This window comes from Helobdella robusta, assembly GCF_000326865.2.
Source record: "Helobdella robusta unplaced genomic scaffold HELROscaffold_25, whole genome shotgun sequence".
NCBI lineage: Eukaryota > Metazoa > Annelida > Clitellata > Rhynchobdellida > Glossiphoniidae > Helobdella > Helobdella robusta.
Window position 1 is genome coordinate 2,197,118 of NW_008704310.1, and position 24,931 is coordinate 2,222,048.

The 24,931-nt window shown below is 33.8% G+C and overlaps 5 protein-coding genes across 5 annotated transcripts; 1 reads left to right on the forward strand and 4 right to left on the reverse strand.

Moving 5' to 3' along the window:
• Positions 1–476: 476 nt before the first annotated feature.
• HELRODRAFT_173167 (hypothetical protein) lies at positions 477–6,067 on the reverse strand (the record flags this gene model as incomplete). The annotated part of the gene is made up of 5 exons (XM_009019778.1): positions 477–620; positions 929–1,056; positions 2,054–2,097; positions 2,387–2,540; positions 5,221–6,067. The coding sequence occupies 5 exons, from the start codon at positions 6,065–6,067 to the stop codon at positions 477–479; spliced, it is 1,317 nt and encodes a 438-aa protein (XP_009018026.1).
• A 684-nt stretch (positions 6,068–6,751) lies between these two features.
• HELRODRAFT_173168 (hypothetical protein) lies at positions 6,752–8,128 on the reverse strand (the record flags this gene model as incomplete). Its single annotated transcript, XM_009019779.1, has 3 exons — positions 6,752–6,964; positions 7,659–7,751; positions 8,027–8,128. 3 exons carry the CDS (start codon positions 8,126–8,128, stop codon positions 6,752–6,754), a joined length of 408 nt encoding a protein of 135 aa, XP_009018027.1.
• A 3,855-nt stretch (positions 8,129–11,983) lies between these two features.
• On the reverse strand, positions 11,984–13,831 carry HELRODRAFT_173170 (hypothetical protein; the record flags this gene model as incomplete). The annotated part of the gene is made up of 2 exons (XM_009019780.1): positions 11,984–12,207; positions 13,693–13,831. 2 exons carry the CDS (start codon positions 13,829–13,831, stop codon positions 11,984–11,986), a joined length of 363 nt encoding a protein of 120 aa, XP_009018028.1.
• A 1,866-nt stretch (positions 13,832–15,697) lies between these two features.
• Positions 15,698–18,249, reverse strand: HELRODRAFT_173171 (hypothetical protein; the record flags this gene model as incomplete). The annotated part of the gene is made up of 3 exons (XM_009019781.1): positions 15,698–15,733; positions 16,516–17,195; positions 17,883–18,249. The coding sequence occupies 3 exons, from the start codon at positions 18,247–18,249 to the stop codon at positions 15,698–15,700; spliced, it is 1,083 nt and encodes a 360-aa protein (XP_009018029.1).
• A 5,853-nt stretch (positions 18,250–24,102) lies between these two features.
• On the forward strand, positions 24,103–24,741 carry HELRODRAFT_173172 (hypothetical protein; the record flags this gene model as incomplete). The annotated part of the gene is made up of 1 exon (XM_009019782.1): positions 24,103–24,741. The coding sequence occupies one exon, from the start codon at positions 24,103–24,105 to the stop codon at positions 24,739–24,741; it is 639 nt and encodes a 212-aa protein (XP_009018030.1).
• Positions 24,742–24,931: the final 190 nt, after the last annotated feature.

Below are 24,931 nucleotides of genomic sequence, written 5' to 3' on the forward strand. Positions count from 1 at the left end.
AACTTTAAAAGTGGAAAATATTCTTAGAACTTGAACAAACTCTTAATTATTATTGCATATTCTAAAAATTATACCAATTTAAAATTATAATAGATCAGAAATGGCTAGCCAAAACTATAATGGCATTCTTTGATATTTTTTTCTGAAGCAGTGCACTCAAACGTACACTAACATTTCTGTATTTTGATAAAACCATTGATTATTTATTAACCACATGATTTTGTTGGAGAACCGTATATAATTCGGAAATTATTATTAATCACATGATTACACACACGTCATTGGTACAAAATCATGCACATGAAGAAGCTAAAACAATGGAGGCTTTTTTTATCTCTCGAGAAATATGTCAATTAGTATAAAGTAAAAGTAACGGACAGGCTGACTTGGTACAACCCACCTCCACGTCAATCTTACCATGTCCATTAGTAAAAGGTACAGTTATGGACAAAAGATTTGTTGATTAATTAATTAAATTAGTCTGATATTTGAAAAGGCCACTCAATGTAGACAGCACTGTTAAAGGTGTTTTCTGATGTCTGGTTTGTGATGCCATTGGTGATAACAAAGTTGCACACATTGAAGATAGCACTACGCTTGGTGATGTGGATCATGACATCCTTTTGAAAGGTTTTTTAAGTTCATATGGAATATGTGGTTTAGCGCATCAATGATTCTAGCCTTACTTGATGCAAAGAAGTCATCTGGTCATTACTGACAGGATGAAATCGGAGTTAATTCTGGAAGTACCACAGAGATCAGTCCTAGGTCTTCTGCTCTACATGACGTTCACAGGGGCACTGCAAATGTTGTTGAGTCTTCGAGCCTTATTTTTCATCTAATTATAATATTACAATAATTAATAGCTGGACGACAAAAAACAAGTTGAGGTTGAAAGTAAACAAAACGCAAAATTGTGTCCGGGTACTTTACACAAGCTGAACTTTCCAACTTCAAGACCACTGTGTCTGATCTTGGTGTGATTCTGGATCCCACGTTCTCGTACGACGATTTTCAGTAGCGTATGCACAATTGTGAAATATTTTAACGGTAGATCTGAAAAGATTTGATAGAATTTTGAGAAGCGAGCTTAAGAAACGTCTAAACCATTCCATAGAAGCACCTCTGAGGTCACCACACGAGGGGAGCAAACAAACCTACTCATCATCATCATCATGTCAAACTATTCTCCAACGTCATTCTTAATCTTTACCCGCTTTTTAGTTTCCATAGGCATACAAACTACCGTTTCTAAACTCCAGCCTTACCCATTTTACCACTTTCCTGAACATCATCCCATTCTAGATCCTTTCTAGGTGAACGAAAATATATTACTTACACACACTACCTTCGTAGTTCTTAACTTTTTTTTAGATTTGCACACCATATACCGTTTTAACCCTTCAACTTAAGAAGCTCACAGGGACATTCTGCTTCCTTATTTCCTGTCGCCTTCATTTCTGTCACCATTCTTGACAGGCCAGCAGAATTCCAGCATTTTCCCCTCGGCGTTTCTGATCTCTTGCATCTTTAGATCCTTTTATTTAGTCTATATTTTCCTATAAGTCCTGGGCAGGGAGATCTGGAATTGCATCGAATAATATGAAATAAGATGCCGCGAACCAACTATACCGGAAAAAAGAAGACAAAGGTGAAAAAAGCGGAGGATCCTAGGACAACGGCTCCAACAGTGGATGATCTTCTATTCTAAATCCACTGCCTTGTAGAACAGGGACCTAGGTGCACTGCTTACAACAGTGGGTACGAGATAAACTGCAATCGCGCTGCCTTGTGTGCTTCCAGCAAAAAGGCTTATAACCGGTGGTTGTTGTTAGGAATTGGGCAATTCCAGATATAAAAAATTTTTTGACCCAAACATCTTCCATGTCATTACAAAAAAAGAAAAAAAACCCTATTCCCTGGAAGACCTTAAATGGTCAGGTCAAAGGCTGACAATATCCAGGAAGTACGCAACAGTGGAGGGATGTTGCGGAAAATCGGGCTTCCCTTCCTAGAATATCAGACTTGGCACTTTAAATACTGGATCGCTTACTGGACGATGGAGATCGACATGCTGGAAAGGCGAAGGGCTGACATCTGTTCAAGGAAACAAGATGGAAATCAAATGGTGTCTTTCCCATTAGGAGTTACAAGTTGTTCTGGTATGGCCAAAAGACAGCCCAAAATAGAGTGGGAATCTTCATACGGGAATCACTTGCACAAAATGTACTGGAGGTGACTCGAATCAGCTCAAGCTTAATGGGAATACAGGTTCTGACTGTTTCCTCTGCGTATGCACCACAGACTGGTAAAGCTGAAGACGCCGAAAATGACTTCTGGAACACACTCTCAGATGCCGTCAGGTAAACACTATCATCAGAGATACGATTGATATGTGGCGACCTCAACGGCCATGTTGGAGATAAAGCAAATGGGTTCCACGCTGTCCATAGAGGCTTTGGCTACGGGTCTCAAAACAAAGACGGTGTACGGATTCTGGAATTTGCTGAAGGCCATGAACTCTCCCTGTTGAACACCCACTTCAAGAAGAGAGAAGAACATTTGATCGCAAATAAAAGCGAGAAGATGTCATGCATACAAATTGACTTTATTGTCGTCAGGCAACAACACAGACGACTATTCAGGAATACCAGTCATTCCTGCGAAGTATACATCTCTCAACATCGATTGCTGGTAGCCGATATGATCCTGGAACGATCACGCCGTGTGATTGATCGAATGCCTACTAGAATAAAGACATGGACACGGAAGAACCCCATGTTTAAGAAGAAATTCGAGTTGGTATCGGCACAGCTGGATCGTCTGGAGAAGGTAGCACAACATAGAAATCTTTTCAGGACACCCTAGTGAACGCTGCAACAGCTGTATGTGGAAAATCTGGACCAAAACGCCAGCCCAACCGCGAAACTTGGTGGTGGAACGAAACGATGCAAAATGCTATTGCCAACAAGAAAGCAGCTTTCAAACAATGGCAGAAGACGAAGACTAGCGAAGATCGAAAGACATAGCAATCAAAGAACACAGAAGCGAAATGTCAGGTTGCGATAACTCGTGCAAATCAATGCAAGGTATGGCTGATTGGAAGTAGAGGCGAACAAATTCGGCCACATGCATAAAGGCATCATAATAACCTTGCAGGATGAGGTGAAATATCACTGGAAGAATTACTTCGATCAGTTATTAAATGAAACAAACCCTATTGGGGTGAACTTTGATACACTTTCGGTGGAAGAACCGATTCAGGACATCACAGCTGAGGAGTTTACGGATGCGCCTAAGGCAATGAAGGAGGGTGAAGCGGCTGGTTCGTCTGGACTTACAAATGATATAATCGAGGCATCTGGTATGGTAAGCTTCCGAGCCCTTTTACATATCTTTCGGGAGATGTAGAGTAAATCGATACTACCAGTAAAATGGAACAGAAGCACAACTGTGCCGATATATAAAGAAAAAATGTTCTGAAATGTTCCTCATATTAATGTATACGTCTTTTTCAATACCACCACTCAACCCCGTCCTTGCGTCCGTCCTATTAATCACACCATGGACACATTTTTTACATTTGAACGTGCCTTCCACCTTTTTCAGTGCCACCCTCACACCACTACATCTCTTATGCACCCATTTCTGACAGCCTATACACAATACCGAGTTAGCCTTCACTCTCCTGTCACATACCCCACAGGGGTCTATTTTACTTATTACTCGCTCCCCACCTTCCCCACTCACCATTACCTTCGTCTTACCAATATTAACTTTTAACCCTTTCTTTTCAATAACACTTTTCCATCTGTCAAATTTTAACTGCAATTCTTTCATGCTATTAGCCATCAAGACTAAATCATCTGCATACAAAATCTCAAATAACAACCCCTCCATTATGTTTCCACACACAACATCCATCACAATTGCAAACAGAAACGGTGATAACACTGATCCTCGATGCACTCCTACCTTAACACTAAAAGCGTCCGACATCCCCCTTCCAACCCTCACCTTTGTCTTTGCCCCTTCATACAGCTGCATCACAGCTTTAACAAGTCTCTCATTCACTCCTTTCTTCCTCAACGCCCATTTAATGACCTTCCTCGGTACTCGATCAAAAGCCTTTTCTAAATCCACAAAACACATGTACAATCTTCGTTTCTTCTTTCTATAATTCTCTTGCAACATTCTCACCATGAACAACGCATCCACCGTTCCCCTACCAGGCATAAACCCACACTGCATTTCATTAACTGTCACCATATTTCTCAACCTCCTCTCAAGCACCCTCTCCACTACCTTCATTCCGTGCTCTAGCAATTTCACACCCCTATATGACCCACAATCTCTCACATCTCCTTTGCCCTTATACAACGGCACCAACACACTGTGTCGCCAATCCTCAGGTATACCTTCATCATCAAACATACTGTTAGCAATTCTCATCATAACTTCAATTCCTATCACCCCACTCGCTTTTATATGTTTTGCCGCCACTTCCGAAACCCCTGTCGCCTTACCTAGTTTCATTTCTCTAACTGCTTTCTCTACTTCCTCCATCGTCACCTTCTCTATAGGTCCGTGTGTGACCGCGGATTCCACATCTCCATCCCACTCATTCTCTTCATTCATCAACCTTTCCATATGAGCTTTCCACACCTGAGCTTTTTCCTCCTCATCTACGCACAACTTGCCAGATCCATCCCAAACACATCCATTCCCTATAACATCTTTCCTATCCCTCATTGACTGCTTTGCTACTTTGAACATTTTCCTCGAACTCACATCAAATTCCATTTCCTTCATTAACCTATCTGATGCTTTCGTCATTGCAGTTGCCACTGCCTGTTTTGTAACCTTCTTAGCCTTCTTATACTCAAACTCCGCTTCCTCCGTCATGTCCCTTCTCCATACCCTAAACCTCTCCTTCTTGACCTCTAAAACCCTTCTTATATCTTCATCCCATTACCACGTCTCACCATGCCTACACTTTCCTTTCGTCCATCCACATACTTTATCTGCCGTAGCCAACACACAGTCCCTGTATCTTTCCCAAACATCTCCATCCTTACCACTCTCCCAATTTTCAGCCACCTTCACTTCAAATGCCTTCCTCACCTCTGCATCCTGCAACTTCCATGTCTTTCTCTTTGCCACAAACTTATCCTTCTTCCTCCTCCACATCCATCACAACCATACTATGCTGCAGCATACCAGGTATCGCCTTCACATTCTTCACATACTTCCTATGTTTGGCCCTTACCAATATATAGTCTATCATCGACCTATGCTCCCCTGACCAATATGTAATCAATCGCGCTGGTTCCCTTGTAAACCAGGTATTCCCCACCACCATGTTATGTGCATCCGCCAAATCCAACACTCTACGCCCTTCCTCATTCCGTATACCATATCCCCATCCCCCATGTACACCTTCATATCCGTCTGCATCCGCTCCCACATGACCATTCAAATCACCCAACAACACCACAAACTCATCCAACCCCGCTTGCCCAATCTCGTCAGAAACATCATCATAAAACCTATCCTTCTCCTCTTCCTTCCTACTTTGTTGCGAAGCATATCCTGATATCACCCTCACTATTACTTTTCCAAACACCATCACCACCACAATTACACCATTGCTTCTCCGCCTCACTTCCAACACCTTCTCCACCAACTCTTCTCTTACCATCACACCAACTCCTCCCGTACCATCATCCCCCTTCCACCACAACTTATATCTTCCACCTTTAGCCCCCACAAACCTTGTACCCTCACCCTTCCATCTGATCTCCTGTAATGCAGCCACGTCAACCATTCTCCTCTGCAGCTCCTCCACCACTTCCAAACTTCTTCCTGTCAACGTGCCTACATTCCAGGTACCAAACCTCCAAACCATTGGTCTACAAGTAGTCCTTTCATCTATAGTGCCTTGCACCGCCACATTATAGAGTGGGGTGCCAGTAGCCAGACCATCCACAGGGCCTTGCACCACAACCCCATGGACTGGGTCTCCGGAGATTCTTCGCACCCTCTTCTGCCGGATACTGAGGGCCATTGTTATTTCCGTCATCATAAGTATTATTTTTTGGCTAGTTTTTACGCAGGACGCCGTTCCTTACGCAACCAGTTATAAGCGGTGGGCCTAGCCTTTGATGATCCAACATCACTCACAAGGCAGTGAGGGTCAGTTTAATGTCATAACCAGGACCAAAAATATATTTATATTCATCCTAAATTTAAAGTCAGGGATTACACATAAAATTTAAGTCAAAATGCAAAAATTAAGAATAACAGATGAATAGCAAATAACTAGATGGATGAACAGAAAAGGATAACGCAATCTTTAAAAAATGTAACCAATATTCTAATTTTATGCAACAAACGAATGAAAACATACAATTGGTTTGTATTCGCTGCCTGTCAATCTTCTGTCTCTCAAATAAGCATGAAAATCTTCAGGATGGTCGAACCATCTCCGGGCTTTAGTCTTGAATAATGATAACAATAAAAAATACAAATTTTGTAAACAATTCTTGAAATGAAAAGTTATATATTATAGCTTATAAACTATTGGCAATGACTCAATTTCGGTAGCTTTTTTTTGTCAACAGTTGCTTCTTGGAGATTCATTTATCTAAGTTATCCAGAGTAGGCAAAGCTCTTCAACCATTTAATAGAGAATGATCAGTGTTATAATAATCAGTATCAGAACTTGTATGGCGCCTCTCTTGAAAAGACTTCAGAAGGGCTTTCTTTGGTGTACAGAGTTGAAATAATGATGTTTCAATGTTTTTTTGAACAGTCGTCGATCTGTTATGGAACCATCCCTCAACTGTACAGGAAGTGAGTTCCAAATTTCACCCGCCATTACAGCAAATTTCCGTTGTCCATATTTTGAGGAACTAATGGACGGAATAACCAGATCCCCATGGTCAGACGACCTAAATCGCACCTAACTGTTATCATGACAATTTAAAAGGATTAATGACATAGGAGAGAATAAAGAATATTCGTAAAAGGAGTTTAGGTTTGTATGGTGAAGATAACAATACATGCAACAATATTTTTTTTCTATAAGACAATTAAAGAGAGTTTCATCGTTTGTTATCAAAACGATTTAAAGTTTGTAAAAACTATGAGTGAGTGAGGATAAATCCCAATAACTTCGAACTGCTTTGATGTTTAAAACTTAGCTGTTAAATAAAGAAAATAGAAAATGCAGTAAAAAATATTTTTGCACTGTGACTTTTCGTCCTGTATTGTCAAAATAGCATCATCTTTGTTGTACAGACTTCAATTATATCAACGTCGAATTCATGCGATTCTTGTGCTTTTCACACTGTCTGAACGTCGTATCCGCCAGCCTGCGATTCACAAGCCTTATAGCATCTCAGCGTCAAATTCAGCGAGCGGGTTCCTCACAACTTAAAATGTCTATTCTCAATGTCAAATTCGTTGTGCGATTCCCAAGCTTTACACTGTCTAAACGTTGCATTAGACAGTGCATATAGCATCTCAATGTCAAAATTGTCTTGCGTGTTCCTCACGACTTATAACAGAATTCTCCATGCTGGATTCTTAGGCCTTATAGCATTTCAAAGCCTAATTTGACATGCGATTCACACAACTTATAGCATCGTACGGACCAAGTCGCCGTGCGGCCTCTCACGCTCAATAGCATTAACTTGTACAATCCTCACACCTTTTACGATGGTATCGAATTCACATGCCTCATAGCTCTGACCTTTGACAAAGACAATACATTTAATTTTAACATACATACCTTTTTTTCTCCAAAATAGCTTAAAACTGAACATTTGCTAATGAACGTTTGCTAGCTTTACCAAGTAAATATTATTTTGTGTTGTTTTTGAAAACTGTCTTAGTCTTTTAAGTGTAAGAACATTTTTTATTCAGCGCTAGCGCCATTTTACATTTACTCTACAGTTATGTAATGAAAAAATGAGTAATTATAATCATTATCATTTTATTTTTATTTAATTAAATGAATGACCTTTCCATTAAAACAGAGCCAATTTATTCCAACTTGTGCGATTGGGGGTACCCATAAAACTGCGGTAACGATTATCGCACTTGGAAGTATTTCGTACCACATAATCAATTCTCTGAATCCAGAAAGATGGAGAGAAAAACTTGTTTATTTGATTAATCGTCAACCTAGCAAACAGAAAACAAGACAGTTAAGCTAGAATAAAAAGTTAGGATCGTGAAGTTAGCCAGAATGTTTTCAGACAAAGATTTTAAAATTAGCGTTAAATAAAACAAGCGCTTATCAGATGGAGGTCCATATGCTTTGAATACATATCAATCAATCAATCAATCAATCAATCAATCAATCAATCAATCAATCAATTAGCTTATAAAACACTATTTCCGCGATGTTCAACAGCGCTCCTCAATGAATTTTGAAAACAGATGGGTCTTGAGATCCGCTCTGAACTTCGCAAGTGATTGAGAAGTAGTAAGAGAAATAGGTAGAGAATTTCAGAGAAAAAAACCAGAAAAAGCAAAAGCAGTTTTGGCAAAAGAGTGTTTAACACGAGTAAAGAAAAAGCGGACAAGAAGACGATCGTAAACCGGGGCGTTTAGGTTCAAATAATTTATCCGATAAAAACTTAGGAAATAATTTAGATTGTGACTTATTCATAAACGTACAAATTTTAAAAATTATTCTATATTTTATAGGTAGCCAGTGCAAGAGAACAAGATATGAAGATATATGAGAAAAGAAAGGGGCACGAGCAACTAGACGAGCAGCAGAGTTAAAAGCTTTACTTAAAGGATAGAGTATAGAGTCAGGAAGACCAAAGTAGAGCGAGTTACAATAATCAATCCTAGATAAGACTAACGAAGTAACAAGAAGGAGAAGACTAGGATCATCAAGAAAAGGCAAAAGTTTTATATTCTACGTAGATGAAAGTAAGAGCTTCTAGCAACACTATTAACCTGAGAAGAAAAAGACATAGTAGAATCAAAGATAAAACCTAAACTACGAAACTTATGAGAGACATCAAGAGTTTTAGAATCATGTAAGATAATAGGAAGAATAGTAATAGAGTGTTTAGATTTATTAAAACAAATTAATTCAAACTTAGAAAGAAGAAGAAGAAAGACATCGAGATAGATTATGAAGAACACTATTGAGATAAGATGGAGGAAAAGAAGTATAAATGTAAGAATCATCAGCATATAGTTGACTAGAGAAAGAAAAGTTATTAATAATACGAGGTAGTTCAGAAGTATAGAGTATAAATAGAAGAGGGCCAAGGATAGAACCCTGAGGTATCCCGAAAGTAAGAGTAGAGGAGTTAGAAGTAGAATTATTGAGAACAACAGAAGAAAAACGATTACAGAGATAAGAAGAAAACCAAGATAGACAAGAATCAGTAATATTAAAAGAAAGATGTAGCAGTCTCAAGAGAATAGTATGATCAACAGTATCAAAAGCCGAGAAAAAGTCAAGGGCAAGAAGAAAAGTAAGATTACTATTGTCACTAGAGAGGAGGATATCATTGTGTATTTTGAATACTGTAGTTTCAGTATTGTGAGCAGGTTTGAAACCAGATTGAGATACAGGTAGCAAGGAGTTAAAGTTTAAATAGGATGACAGTTGATTGAAAACTACTATTCCTATTATTTTAGAGATTAAAGTAATATTAGTAACAGGTTTATAATTAGATAAAGAGGTAGGATCTAAGGATGAGTTTTTAAGAATAGGGATAACAATAGAATTTTTTTAAGAAGTAGGAAATTTGGAGGTGGAAAGAGATAAATTAACTAATTTGAGAGTGATTGGATAAAATATTGAAGAAAATTCTTTAAGTAAATTAGAAGGAAGTAGATATAGAGAACAGGTTGTAGACGACATAGAATTAATAATTTTAGTTAGTTCTAGAAGATCTATTGGAGAAAATACAGAAAAAGATTCAGTAGTAAGTTTAGTAAAGTTATGAGAAGAAAAATTAGACTTAGATGTTCTTAAAGAAGTAATTTTATTTACAAAAAAGTCATGAAACTGTTGAGCAGAAAAAAATGAGTGAGAGGATTTCTTATGAAGAAGTTTAGATAGAGCAGACCAGCTATTTTTAGATGTTGAGACAGATGTTAAAGAATTTCTAAGAAAAGTAGAGTGTTTAGAGAATAGTAGATATTTATAATTAACCAATTCTGATTCATAGATAGAATAAAGAGAGTTACATGGATTTAACCTATAGGTAGGGCTCCCATTTACTTTTTTACTTTAAAAAAGGACAATTTTTACAAAAAATCTAAATTTAGTAAATACTAATAACAATGGAAACTTCTTTTATTCAACTTCAAAATTTAAAACCAGATTCAGATATATGTATATGTGTGTGTATATATATATATATATATATATATATATATATATATATATATATATATATATATGTCTGTGTAATTCGGCAGTAGGTTCTCTTTTATTCATATTTTGTTGAAATCGATCGCTGTTATTAAATTATTTCTTTTCTTTTTTAGGTTTTCCAACTTTCGAATTAGTTTTTTATGTTCGTATTCGTAATCTAGGTTTGAAATTTCAAACTTACTTTGTTTAGATATCTATATAACTACGGAAAAATTAGTTATAAAATTAACCTTGAAAATGATGTAATATCCATTGAATTATACAGTGCGGCTCAAAATGATAGGAACGGTTGGTATTTTCCATTTTCTTCAAAACCATTGTGCCGAATTAATTAAAATTTTTACCCCTAATTTTCAACATTTAAACAAACAATGAAACATAAGAAAATTATTGTTTTTAAAAAATATTAATTCAGATTATTCAAAAAATACGATTTTACAACAGGTCAAAATGATAGGAACGATTTTATTTTTAAGTTTAAAGCAGCAGTTTTAAAATAGTATGAACATTAGATCTCACCAAACGTTGTTTTGTTTGCATTAAGCGCGTTTTCGACTGATTTGAAATTGGTTAAAATTGTTTTTCATTATGGGCAAAGGGAAAAAGCTAAACAGAAACCAAACAATTCAAATTTTTACATTAAGATCCAAAAAATATAGTCTGGGAAAAATTTCAAAATCATTAAACGTTTCTAAAACAGTTGTTTTTAATTTTTTAAAAAATCCATTGACTTATGGAACCAAAAAAAGTACTGGCAGGCCACAAAAACTAACAAGAAGAACAAAGGCACTTCTAATTCGAAAAGCCTGTGAGGGTACAAGCAGTTCTCTTGAGTTGCTAAATGACTTACAATTAAACTGTAGTATCAGTACTGTAAAAAGATGTCTAAAGAAATGCAATTATTTGAAATTTGAGAAAAAAATCAAATCATTTTCATTCAAAGGAAAAAGCCAACTGTCAATTCTTCAAGGACGCCAAAATTCTCAGGCATATATAAATGTTCTTTCACAATGTATGATACCTTTTGCACAGTCAAAACATGGAAAAAAATTTATATATCAACATGATAATGCCCCAATTCATACATCCAAAGCCACTAAAGAATTCCTAGAGACCCATAAAATTGATGTTTTACCATGGCCAGCATTATCACCTGATCTCAATCTAATTGAAAACTTGTGGGGGTGTTTAGTTAGACAAGTTTATGCCAATGGAAGACAATTTAAAAATCTAACAGATTTAAAAAATGAAATTTTAATGCAGTGGGACAAAATTGATGAAAATTTGTTAAAATCTCTGGGTAAATCCATGAATGCAAGGTGTCTAAGTGTTATTGAAAATAAAGGAAACAAAATAAACTATTGAAACTTATTCTATTTACTATACACTTTAAAAAATAAATTTTTTTTTCATTTGTTCCTATCATTTTGACCCAGCATTTAGATCATTAAAATCATTATTATTCTGTTATCTAAGACCTATAAAGCTTTAAACAAATTTGTTTACATTATTGTGTTTTAAATGTTAATAGAAATATACTATGTAAATATTATTTATTATGGCTCATTTGTTTTGAAGAAAATTAAAAAAATCCACCGTTCCTATCATTTTGAGCCGCACTGTATATAAGAATGGCTTTATAGTGTTGACCTTCATCTCAAGGTCAGGAAACTTGGAAGCAAACTTTTTTAGCACCAAATTGTCAATGGGTTTTTCCGTTTTCCAATCTATATTTAGCTTCTTCCCTGTTAATGTGCCACCGGCGGCATTCTTGTAAACGTTTTTTGCTGCTTTGTTTTTTGTAGGCAGTTTTAATCGATTTTTAACTTAATAATTTAACTGAATTATTTAAAATTTTTGCAATCATTTATTATTTGATCCATTTTGATTTTATAAAGTTTATTTGTTTAAAAGTTTTAAAAATGTTACATTGTGCCAGGAGACACTAGGCCCAGACTAGTAGAAGAAAAGAGGCTTTGCTTTTTTGTATTTTTATTTAAAATTTTTGACTTTTTATTTTATTAACTATCGTTAATTAATGTTCAAATATTTTTTATATTGTTTTTATATTATGGGTTTATTATTATTATTAGGATGCCCTTGTAAAATGGCTTTTTGTCATAAGAAATACAGAATACAAAGAGTTTCTTTATTTTAATTTATTGGGTATATATATATATTATATATATATATATATATATATATATATATATATATGATGAAAAATTTTAAATTCAGCTATTTACTTTCAAATTTAAATCATATTTAGATGTTTTGCTCAATGGATGCACATCTCATCAAGCAACAGCAAAGGCAATCAAAGTATTACAAGTCCAGAATCACAATGCTGCAGGCGACAATAAGAAAACTTATGAATGAATGTAATAAATTAAAAAATGAATTAGCTACATACAAAGGTTTTATGTTATATAACCATAGCAAAATGAATTGAAATTTTGATTAATTTTTTGTTTTTTTTTGCTTCTAGATAAAAAACTCATACCATTTAAAAAGAGTTAACAAAGTATATAATGATAGTTACAAGACCTTTTATATGCAGCTACATTTTCATGGTCCTCATGCATACCAATTTTTAAGAAAAAGTGGACTAACACTGCCACACTCGAGAACATTGAACAAGTAAAATTTTGTTAATAATGATATTCTGTAAACTAATATTGCTATATAAAGAAATATGTACAGCAAATAAAATATTGCAAATGCTCTTTAATCCTTGATTCGATATCAATAAAGCCTCAAATAACGTATAATAAGAAAATTGGTAGGTTTTTTAAAATATATTTTGTTTGTAAAATTGTGAGTTTAAAATATAGCATATTTTGGTAGCATATGCTAGTTTATTCCTTGTGTATTTTATTTATTTCTTGATTTTTTTTTGTTTCCCATTTCACCATAAACATTTGTTTTCAATTTATTTAATTTTATTGATGTTAAATGTTAAGCATAAATTATCAAACGCATTGTTTATTTGTGAAGATGACTTTATTGGATATGTTAACTATGGAGATGGGAATGAAGACATAGTTGCTTCAGAGATGTTGATTTTTTATGTTGTTAGTCTGAGAGAAGCTTGGAGGCATTCAATAGCTTATTTTTATACAAATAAGTTATTATCTCACAAGTTGAAAGATTTTATAGAGAAAGCCATTGATAAGTTACATAATGCTAGAGTTAGGGTAAACAACATTTGTTTTTCTTAAAGATATGTTAAAATTTTTATACACTATATTTATTTTTTAGGGTTGTTTCACTGGTAATGGATGGGTTGGCCACTAATGTTTCGGCATGTGGATTGCTTGGATGCTCTTTCACATTTCCAAACATGCAAACAAGTTTCTTGTCCCCAACAACTGGCCAGAAAATATATATCATATTTGATGCATGCCACATGCTGAAATTAATGAGGAATATGTTTCATTCTTATATGATATTTTATAATAATAATCCAATCAAATGGAATCATATCGTAAACTTAGTTAATTATCAGCAACAAATCAAAATGAAACTAAAAAATAAATTAACCAAAAATCGTGTAAATTTTGAAAAGCATAAGATGAAAGTTAAATATGCATCTTGAGTCTTTAGTTGCTCTGCGGCTAAATCATTGGAACTTTTAAACGCATTTTATGTTTTTTTCTGACGTTTCTGAAACAATAGCTTTTGTGAAAAACATCAATGATCTTTTCCATATATTGAACAGCAAACTGATACTGGATACAGAATGGAAGCAATACATTACAAAGAGCAACCTGACAGCCACTATAGATAAACTTTATGAAATGAAAGCCTACTTACTAAGTTTGAAAAATTTAGATGGTGTTAACATTTACAAAACTCAAAGGTTCTTTTTTATATATCTGAACTAAAACTTAATTACAAATAATTTCAGAAAAATGGCTTGGACAATTGACATATCCCTCAAACGGAGTATTAAAAGTAAAATGATACATTTATTTATTTTCTGGTAAAAACAATAAATTTTAATGATTTTCAGATCTGCCAAGAATCAGAAAGATTATTAAAAATAAATAATTATTGTTTTAAGAAAAAACTTGTAATTGAAAGCAACATACTCCCACAATGTGTCAACGAAGATTTATTTAACATGGAAAATCATTTCAATGATGTACAGAATGCAAACCACTATTATGAATTAAAAAAAATCATCATATACAACATTAAGACGTTTTAACTTAACTAAAGGGTTTTCTATCAACATGCAGTTTTAATAAAAGTAAATTAAATAATAAAATGCAACGAAAATTATACTATTTAAATTTATTAAATCAGTTGTTTTATTGAATTTGTACAGTGCTTCTAATAGATTACACCAGAAGCAAATTCTACAACCTTAGTTTTATGTTATATATATATTATTATTATATATATATTATTATTATATATATATATATATATATTTCACTTTTCAAGATAGTTGAAAGATAAATCTATAACTATGTAAATCAAACATTTTGCAGTTATACAACAAATAAACAAAACCGAAATCCAGAAATAAATAAAGTAAGACTGATCTAACTACGAGTTAAGTTAATTACTAATTATAGCAAGATAGATGTTTTATAATCAACAAGCAAGAAATATAACAATTTACACATAAATATAAAAGTATACATGTTCATGATCTAACACCTTCAGGGTTATTTTATAAATAGTAATGTTAAACTAAAAATTATTAAACATTCCATACCTATTCTATTAAAAATCAACAGTTTTATAAAATTTAATTAAATCAATAGCATAACGAATTTCATGTTAGCTTAATATTAATTAAACTATTATTTTTTTAATATATTAATGTCAATTACAGTTGAAATAGTTAAGGTAAAGAATTTGATTTTAACAAATTATTATATAATTAATTTAATATATTAATAAATTATATATAAATCATAGCATTTAAAGTTAAAACAGAAAAAAAGGATTGTTTGCTTTTACTACCAAAAGAAATTTTAAAAACCTTCTCTGTGATTAAATTTGGTTTGGGTATGTTATGTTGAAAGCAAATATTCCTTTGTATTGTAAGCCTTGGGGTGTTGAAAGATTCTAGTTTAGGACATATGCACAGGAATTACACCTTAATTTAAAAATTATTAGTTGATTAATTTATTTATTTATAACAATATAAATTGATCATGAGTTATATTTTTTAAATATTAATAACATTTCATTTTTACAATAAAATTTTTACCCACTTCTTTTCGTTTTCTAGATTCTAATTTAATTTAGGAATGATTCTTACTCTAAATGTCTAATCATCGTGATTCGTGGGTGCTGGGAAAATGAATGAAGAAATCTTTATTTCAGAAAAATGAGGATCGCTAACGAACTTAATGACTCTTTGCCGATCTACAAATCTTCGATTTTTCCGATGCATCAAAAAAATGGCAATATCTATTTAATTTAAAGATAAAATACGGCACATTATAAAACCTAAAACTTCACGGAATGTTGAAAACGAAATAAATTTTAACAAACGAGCTGAATGTAGATCGGCAAAGAGTCATTAACATAACTTCGGGAAGTCCAAGATTTTTTCTAATTATATCTCTAAATAAACTAAATCAAAATGCTCATGAATAATTAATTTTTAGGAACTTGCTTCCAGAGGTAACTTGCCCGTTGAAAAAAATTTTCAATGTTAAAACGCTGGTAGGGCGCTTCCAGTTATATAATTCCATGGTAATATCATCGAAACGTCGGGAAATAAAATTGTTAAAAATGACTTTAGGAAACTTAATACACGACCTAGATTACGAACATAAAAAACTAATTCGAAAGTTGGAAAATCTAAAAAAGAAAAGAAATAATTTAATAACAGCGATCGATTTCAACTATATATATATATATATATATATAATAAAAATACTAGCGTTCCTTCCTTGTAGTACTCAATCTATACGACAGTTTCTCAATTTTTTGTATAAGTCTCTGATCTCCGGCATACTACTGAAATCAACCAACATACTTATCCTTTGATTGTATTTGCTTAATTAAGTCATCGTTTTTTAACAAGTGTACATTTCAGAGCATGTTAAAGAATAATTAAACTTTACCTGTAGTAAACTTTTAACAGTATCAAGTTTTAGGCAGTTTCTATCATCAGTCCATTGTTTTTTACATAATGAAAAAATTCGCTCAACAGCAGCATTCGAGGTAGGAATGGCAAAAATTGTGTATACCAATTTCTTCAAATTTGAAAACAGTTCGTTTTGAAACAGAACAGCCCATTTTATATCAATAGGCAATTCGTGGAAACTTTCTTTTGAATCTTTCAATAGTGAAATTAGAAGACTCGTTTCATCAAACAGAGAATCTTTCACAAAAATTTCTGGCATTAGAAACTCTGCAGATTTTCGAATATTCTCATACGAAATTGTATCGACAGATTTCAGCATTAACCACTTAGAAGAAGACGGATAATCAGTAATTCTGAACCACTTCTGAATGTAATCAACAGATGTCAAATAAAATGTTGAAAACTCCTTTTCTATGCGATTAGCCAAATTAGAATCCTCTAATGATTGCAACTTTGATTGAGTCATGGCACCAAAAAAATTTTTCTGCATCCTGTCAGTGAGTTTTTGTGACAGATTTTCGACAGATTCTATCATTTCAGGAAGCACAAGGTCTTTTTTTTCAAGTATCAGCAAAGTTTGCTGAAACAGCTGCAATGAGCTATGTAGAAACCAGAAGTAGATTTCATTTGAATCATCAGAGAATAATTTTCCAGAACCTTTGGAATGTCATCCGTTGATAAAACTAGTGATTTTAAGCCACCCCATAACTAAAATTCGTTCAATCAATGGAAGAAGGCTTAACCATCGTGTGCGAGTATGAGTTGGAAATTTAGCATATTGAATTTCCATAAATTCACAAAATTCTTTAAATTTTTCATGTCGCAGCGTGGATCCATTGAAATAGCTTAAGATTTTGAACAGCAACGATTCAATGTCAAATGAAAACTTTTCACAGGATTTTTTAGCTGCATTATGGAGAATGTGAGCTGGACAGGCTACAGCAATCAGTTTTGATTGAATGTTTTTCAATTTGGCAAAAACGTTATTTTGACCATTCTGTTTTGCTCCACCAAAGTTTACATTAGCGTTGTCAGCACTGAACGCTACCAAATTATTAGGGCTCAATTTGAATCTGTCAAGTACAGTCATTACATATTTGAAAATCAATTCTGACGTTTCTCCTGACAAATTTGAAAACTCTAACAATTTAACTTTCAATCCTTCATGCGAAAAATACCGAATAATGATAGGGAATGTTTTGATTTCTTTAAAATTTGACGAGTCGGTTGCAATAGAAAACGGCTCGCTGCCCAATTCAGACAAAAGATTCTCAATTGACTTCGGAGCCAATATTCTTGAAATGATTGCCTGCGTTTTTGTTTGAGCAGATGAAAATTTCCGACCAGTTTCCGATTCAGCGAAAACAGTTGAAATTAAACGATTTGTACAATCTGCAGCTTTAAACGATAACGAGTGAAAAGCGACATGATATGCAAATGCTCCTTCTGCTGCAGCAGTTTTTCTAGATGTGGGCAAATTATTACTATGAAAAAATGTTGATATTCCGACAGTAGACTTTTTAATTTTTACGTTGTTTTTGTGAACTTCTTTTTCAAAATGTTGTTTAATAGATGAAACGCCTGCGTTCGCAATACTAACATCAGTTGAACAATATTCGCAAAAGGCATAATTTTCACCTTTTTTACTGTTTTTAATCCCTGGAAAGTCAGTTGAAAACTGTTCACGATAAACGCTTTTTCTTTTTGACATCGTTAATTTTATAATTTAAATTAGTTTTATTTATTAATTTATTTGATAAAATTAAAAAAATTTAGATTAAAAAAAGTGGCTGTATAATATAAGCGTCACGCGAAGAAGAGAACGCGCTCCACGCACAGTGAAGTTAGATGGACATGAAATCATAAATAGTATTGTTATAGAAGTTATTTCGAACCATGGAATTTTAATCTATAGATTGGACAGAACATAAGCATTATATACCTGGAAACAATTATTAAGAGCAGCATTATGATTTATGATGTATAAATAATTATTTTATTTTTTTTAATTATTTTAAGCATTATGATTATTGATTTATATTTATGATGTGATGTTGTATTGATATTTTCAGACTTAATAATGAAAAAAAAAGGACAAAAAGGACACATTTTAAAAAAAAGGACAAAATTAATGAAATTGAAGAACAGATTTTAAAAAGGACACCAATGCAAAAAAAGGACTGTCCTCTTAAAAAAAGGACATATGGGAGCCCTAATAGCCTATAGGCTTTCTCCAGTCTTTTAACACTTTTCTTGGCTACTACACAAGCATAATCGAACCAAGGAGCCATACGAGAATAGAGCCTATAAGTAAAAGATTTAAGAGGAATAAGCTTATCAAGAATAGAAGTAATGTAGATATTAAAAGCATAGACAAAATCATCAAAATCAGAAAATAAGGTAGTATCAAAAATAGTTTCAGTAAGAGATTGAAGAAAAATATCTTTATTAAGAGAAAACCAGCATCTTTTAGAAATAGATGAATTTTAAGTAAGAAAATCTAATGAAAGAACATATTCAATAAGGGGGTGATCAGAATAAGGAACAGAGCTAGCAGAGATATTAGTAGGCTTAGAAAAAGATGAAGCTATAATAAAATCAATAGTGTTACCAGAAGTATGGGTAGGAAAAGAACAATATTGTGCTAAGTTAAAATGAGACAAAATATCATTAAATCTACGAGTGTAAGAACATGATAAATTATTGAAGTGCAAGTTGAAGTCACCAGAGATATAGAAAGTAATAGAAAAATAGTAGAGAGATTCAGCGAGTGAGTAGAATTCATCTAAAAATAAAGTGAGAGGGCGATAAATTACAGCCATATAAAAAGATAGAGAAGAAGACTTAAGAGATACAACAAGACATTCAAAAGAAGAAAAATTAAAGGAAGTATTAATGGAAGCAGTAAATAGATAGAGATTTATAAAATAAACAGATACCCCCATAAGAAGAATAAGATGATAGACAATTTTTTGGAGATCTAGAGTTCAAGAAAGCTGTAACCATCAGGAATAGCAAGAATAAGGGGGGAGAGTTAGAGTCCTCGTGCCAAGTTTCAGTAAGAGTAAAAAAAATCAGGTAAGGAGGAAAAGATTATTTGATGGATATAGAGCGATTTTTTATTAACTGATCTTTTGTTAATATTAAATAGTGAAAATGTAGAGGTAGGTTGGATATTGGTACTTTTAAATCTAGTTATATTATTTAAACTAATAGAATTATTATTCTTATCATTAGTATTAATTACATTACATTAGAGTGGGATTTAATAAAGTTATTATACTTGATATTAACATTATTATTATAATTATTGTTACTAACTATATTTATTTTTTTGTTAGAGTTAGATTTATTGTTTTTATTGTTATTATTAGCCCTAAGATTAAAGTAAAAAATTCGCCGCCGAACTACTCTCGTCGGAGACAAAGGAGTGTTAGAGAGACTTAAGAGAAAGTTTCTAGAATAAAACAATAATATTTACAAGTTATAGAAAAAGATATAGAAAGATATAGAAAAAAATAGTCATAGTAAAAAAAAAGAGAACTCACTTGTTCAGAAGCAAAAAACAAGAATTCACCCAAATTACAAAACAACCGAGAAAACGTGCCGCAATCACGCTAAACGTAAACTAATTCTCCATCACTTACAAAGTTCAAAGCGGATCTCAAGACCCATTTGTTTGCTAAATTCATTGAAGAGAACTGTTGAACGTCGCGGAAATAGCGATTTATAAGCTAAATGATTGACTGACTGACTGATTAAAATGCATGAAAATCAATTAAAAAATAATCAAAATAAATGATTCTTTTATATGAACCAATATTTATTAATAAACTATAAAAATGTAAAAATTGTAACAATTGATAAATTTAATGAAAACTAAAGAATGAGTTCCGACTGAAAATGTGCGCTCTGAAAATGTGCGCGGGTGCGTTTGAGGGCCATTATAGGTATATTCTAATTATATGATTCTAAGTATATGGCACATGTATATGTTAAATTTCTTGTTACGTAGATCGTTTAATTAATTGATATACTATTGAAAGACATTAAAAGAAGAGAAACAAACTAAGCAACGTTCTAGATTTGTTTATTATCAACCGGATCAACAGAAAGGAAAAAGTGAAGTTACATACAAAGCAAAGAACATTTGGTCCAAAGAAAAATAAATGTATATTATAAATCATAATGTTTTAATATAAAACATAAAACTTAACACCTCATTTTATTTAAAACATTAGATGACCTTAACCTAAATGTTCTGAAGACCCATCGCACACATCAGATTCTTTAGTCTTGGTCCTACCATTGGTTTTGTCAGAGCATCAGCAACTTGAAGTTCTGTTGCAACTCGTTCAACTGAAACTTCTTCTTCTGCAACTTTTTCTCTGACAAAGAAATGTCTAATGTGGATGTGCTTTGTTCTTCTGTGAAGTTCTGGATTGTGTGCTAAACGAATTGCTGCTTCATTGTCGACAAAAATTTCTGGCTTATTCTTTACATCTACAATGTCGTTCAACAATCGTTTGAGCCATATCACTTCACGAGCTGCTTCACTTGCGGCAACGATTTCTGCTTCAGTAGTTGAAATCGCAACTGAGGGTTGACGTTGGCTAAACCAACTGATCACGCTTCCTCCAAACATACAGATTACACCTAATGTCGATCTTCTACTAGATTTATCTCCTCCATGATCTGCATCACTGTAGGCTATAAGTGTATTGTTTTGACCAGACTTGTAAACAATACCGACATCAGCTGTGCCTTGCAAATATCTGAAAATTTGCTTGACTTGTGCTACATTGGACTTGCTGAGTTTCTCCAAACTTCTGGATGCTACACCAACTGCATATGCAATATCTGGTCTTGTTCCCGTCATCAAGTACATCAATGCACCAACTGCTGATCTGTAAGGAAATTTCACTTCCTAGTGTTCATTTTTGTTTTCATTGAACTCCTCAAATTTTGTAATCGGAGTTGTACAGGATTTGCACTGACTCATCCCAAACTTTTCAAGAATCATTCTTGTATAGGATGACTGACTGACATTAATATTTCCCTTCTCATCTTGATTAATCTCTAATCCAAGGAAATATGTTGCAGGTTTAGATGTTATCTTGAACTCTGACTTTAATTCTTTTTCAAATATTTTTAGTTCTTCTTTATCGGTTCCTGCAACTAGTCCATCATCAACATACAGTGCTAGTATGAGTTTCTTTCCTCCCTGTATTCTAATGAACAAACAAGTATCTGCATCGCTTTGTTTGAAATGTCTCTTTTTCAAGAATTCAGCAAAGCGTTTGTTCCAACATTTTGGAGCTTGTTTAAGTCCATAGAGACTTCGCTTGAGTTTACAGACTTTTCCTGAATTATCTTTAAAACCTTCAGGTTGCTCCATGTAAATATCTTCATCTAGTTTGCTGTAAAGAAATGCTGTTGACACATCAAACTGCATGAGTGACATCTTTTCATTTGCAGCAACACTTAATAGTGTTCTTATAGTTGAACTTCTGACTACAGGACTATAGGTTTCTTCATAGTCAATTCCCTTTTTCTGAGAAAAACCTTTTACCACTAGCCTGGCTTTAAAACGTTCAACAAAACTATCTGGATTATGTTTTACCTTGTAGACCCATTTGCATGGTATTGTCTTATGACCTTTTTGAAAGACTTACCAAATCCCACGTTTGATTTTCCTTTAGTGACTGCATTTCACTGCTCATGGCTTTAAACCATTCATCTTTTTCATCACTTTGAATGGCATCTTTGTAGCTCACTGGTTCAAGTACTTCACATAGTGCAGACATAACGAAAGGATCATAACGAGATGGCTTTTTGATATTATTCCTGTCACGTAAAACCATACCTTTGGTCTTTTGATTACAACAGTCAGATTGATCCTCCTCATCAGATGAAACTGAACTACGGTTGTGAACATCTTCATCAGTTGAAATATTTTCTTTAAACAAAGTTTCTTTATTTTCATCTTTGATTTCAACATCAATCGAAATTGTATCATCTGAACAACTTTCTTCTTGCAAAATCACTGAATTTGGTTTGACAACCTTCTCATCAAAAATAACATCTCTTGATCGATGCATTTTATTTCCTGGTTGAACAAACTTTTATTTCTTAACTTCGACTTCAGAATTTAACGGTCTAACACTTTTTGCAACAAGTTTGAACAAACCTTCATTGTTGTTTCTTATTCCAACAACACTTATCACATTGTCAATAAGTAGATGACAACTTCTTGAGGTTGAAACAAAAGAGCTATTTCTGTTCTTATCTTGAGTTGCAAGTACTGAGAACAAATTTCTTTTTACTTTTGGCACATACAAGACATCTGTAAGTTTAACAGTTTGCCATTTATTATTCACTTTCACTTGAAGATGAATAATTCCTTTTCCAAAAGCTTCTATAGTATCACCATTTGCAACATATAATTTACTCGGTTGAGAAAATTTTTCAAAACTTTGAAATATGTCTCTTCGGAAAGTTAGATGACACGTTGCACCATTGTCAAAAAACCATTCATCAGTGTACGCTGACTCGTCAATTGCAAAAACACTTGATTCCATAGCAACTAGTGATTTCTTATTGTCTCTCAGTGTTTGATTACTGGCTGACGTGCACAAAACTACATTTGATGTTCCATCATATGCTTTTCTTGGTGTCGCTGAAACATTTTTGAAATTTTTAGAAGGTCTTCCATCACTGACCCACTTTCTACATTGCTTAACCCAATGTTCAGGTTTATGGCAATAGTTGCAATTACCAACTGGTTTTTTCCTTTTAGTGAAATCTCTTGATTTGTTGAAACTTGTCTTTTCGACATTTACAACTAAGGCGTTCTGCCTTGATGATTTATCGATTGTGTCGAAAGTCTTTATCTCTCTTTCGAAAGCACAGAGATGAGTGATTCAATCATCTATCGACTGCTTTTCTTCACCTAGCATTAGCCAACTTGATTTGAAGTTTTGGAAACTATTTGGGAGAATCTGCATCGCTTTGCATACTAATATCAGCTCTGGTAGTTTATTTTCTCCCGATGCCTGAAGCCCACTGTTTAATTCGTTCCATAAAGTCTTCAATCTTGCAATATGGCCGGATACATCTACATCCGCTATCCAATTGAAATCGAAAAAATTGCTACATACTTGGAACAGTTGGTCTTTAGTTGACGCTTCAAAATTTCTTTTTAATTCCTCCCAAACTTCAAACGCTGTGTTTTTGTCCATTATCTTTTGGTATGTATCTTCTGTGACTGCATTTGCAATTACTGATTTGGCATAACTGTTTGCCTTTCTAAACAGATCTGATTTATTTTTAAAATCTTTTGCCTGTTACTCTGTTTGGTTTTCTAGTAATTCTGGTTTCAACAACTTCCCATCAATCACATCAAGTGCGCCCTCATGGTAGTCCATGAAATCTCGAACACGACGTTTCCAAATGGGCCAATCGGCTGCGCAACTTAACTGCTTTATTTGAAGCTTTGAATCCATCTCTTCCTTGTCTTTCAATTTGACCTTTTAATTAGAAGCAAAATATCGAATTTCAGGGAATGAAGAAGCACGTGTTTTTTCTTCACTTCAGTCTTCACAAAGGAATCTCGTATGAAAGGAAAAGAAGACAGGAGAGCTACAAATTAAAATCAGTCCAGGCACAAGAAAAGATCACTGCCGGTGCATGTTCAGCTAAAATAGAGCACAGTTCCAGTGATTCATCGTCAGAATGTAAATCAGAAGAAGACAGCATTGCCAAACGTGTGCAGGTAAAACGAAGTAGGAAAAGCTTCTCGATGTCCCGTCCATATTGTGCAGTTAGCAGAGAAACTGCTGCAGCACTTGATCGAACGAAGACTTCTGATAAAAAGGCAACGTACATCATCAGTGGAGTTGCCAAACACCTTGGCTTAAATGCTGGAAACCTTGCCATTAATAGATCCTCAATTCGACGAGCAAGGCATAAGCATCGTCAAGAACTTGCGTTAGAAATTCGAAGGAATTTTTCTGCAGATGTTCCTTTGGCTGTCCATTGGGATGGGAAGTTCTTACTTGATTTGACAGGTAATCAGAAAGTTGATCGTCTTCCCATTGTTGTTGCAGGAGCGGGAGTTGAAAAGCTCTTATCAGTTCCAAAACTAGAATCTGGTACAGGGGAGAGACAGGCTACAGCAGTGCACGAATGCCTCTTAGAATGAACCTAGAGGAGTCTGTTAAGGCATTAGTGTTCGATACTACAGCAAGTAATACTGGAAAGAAAAATGGAGCATGCACCCTGCTGCAACAAAAATTAAGACGTAACGTGCTTCACATAGCTTGCCGTCGCCACATATCTGAAATAATACTTGAGCATGCGTTTTCTGCATGCATGTCGTCTAATACGTCAGG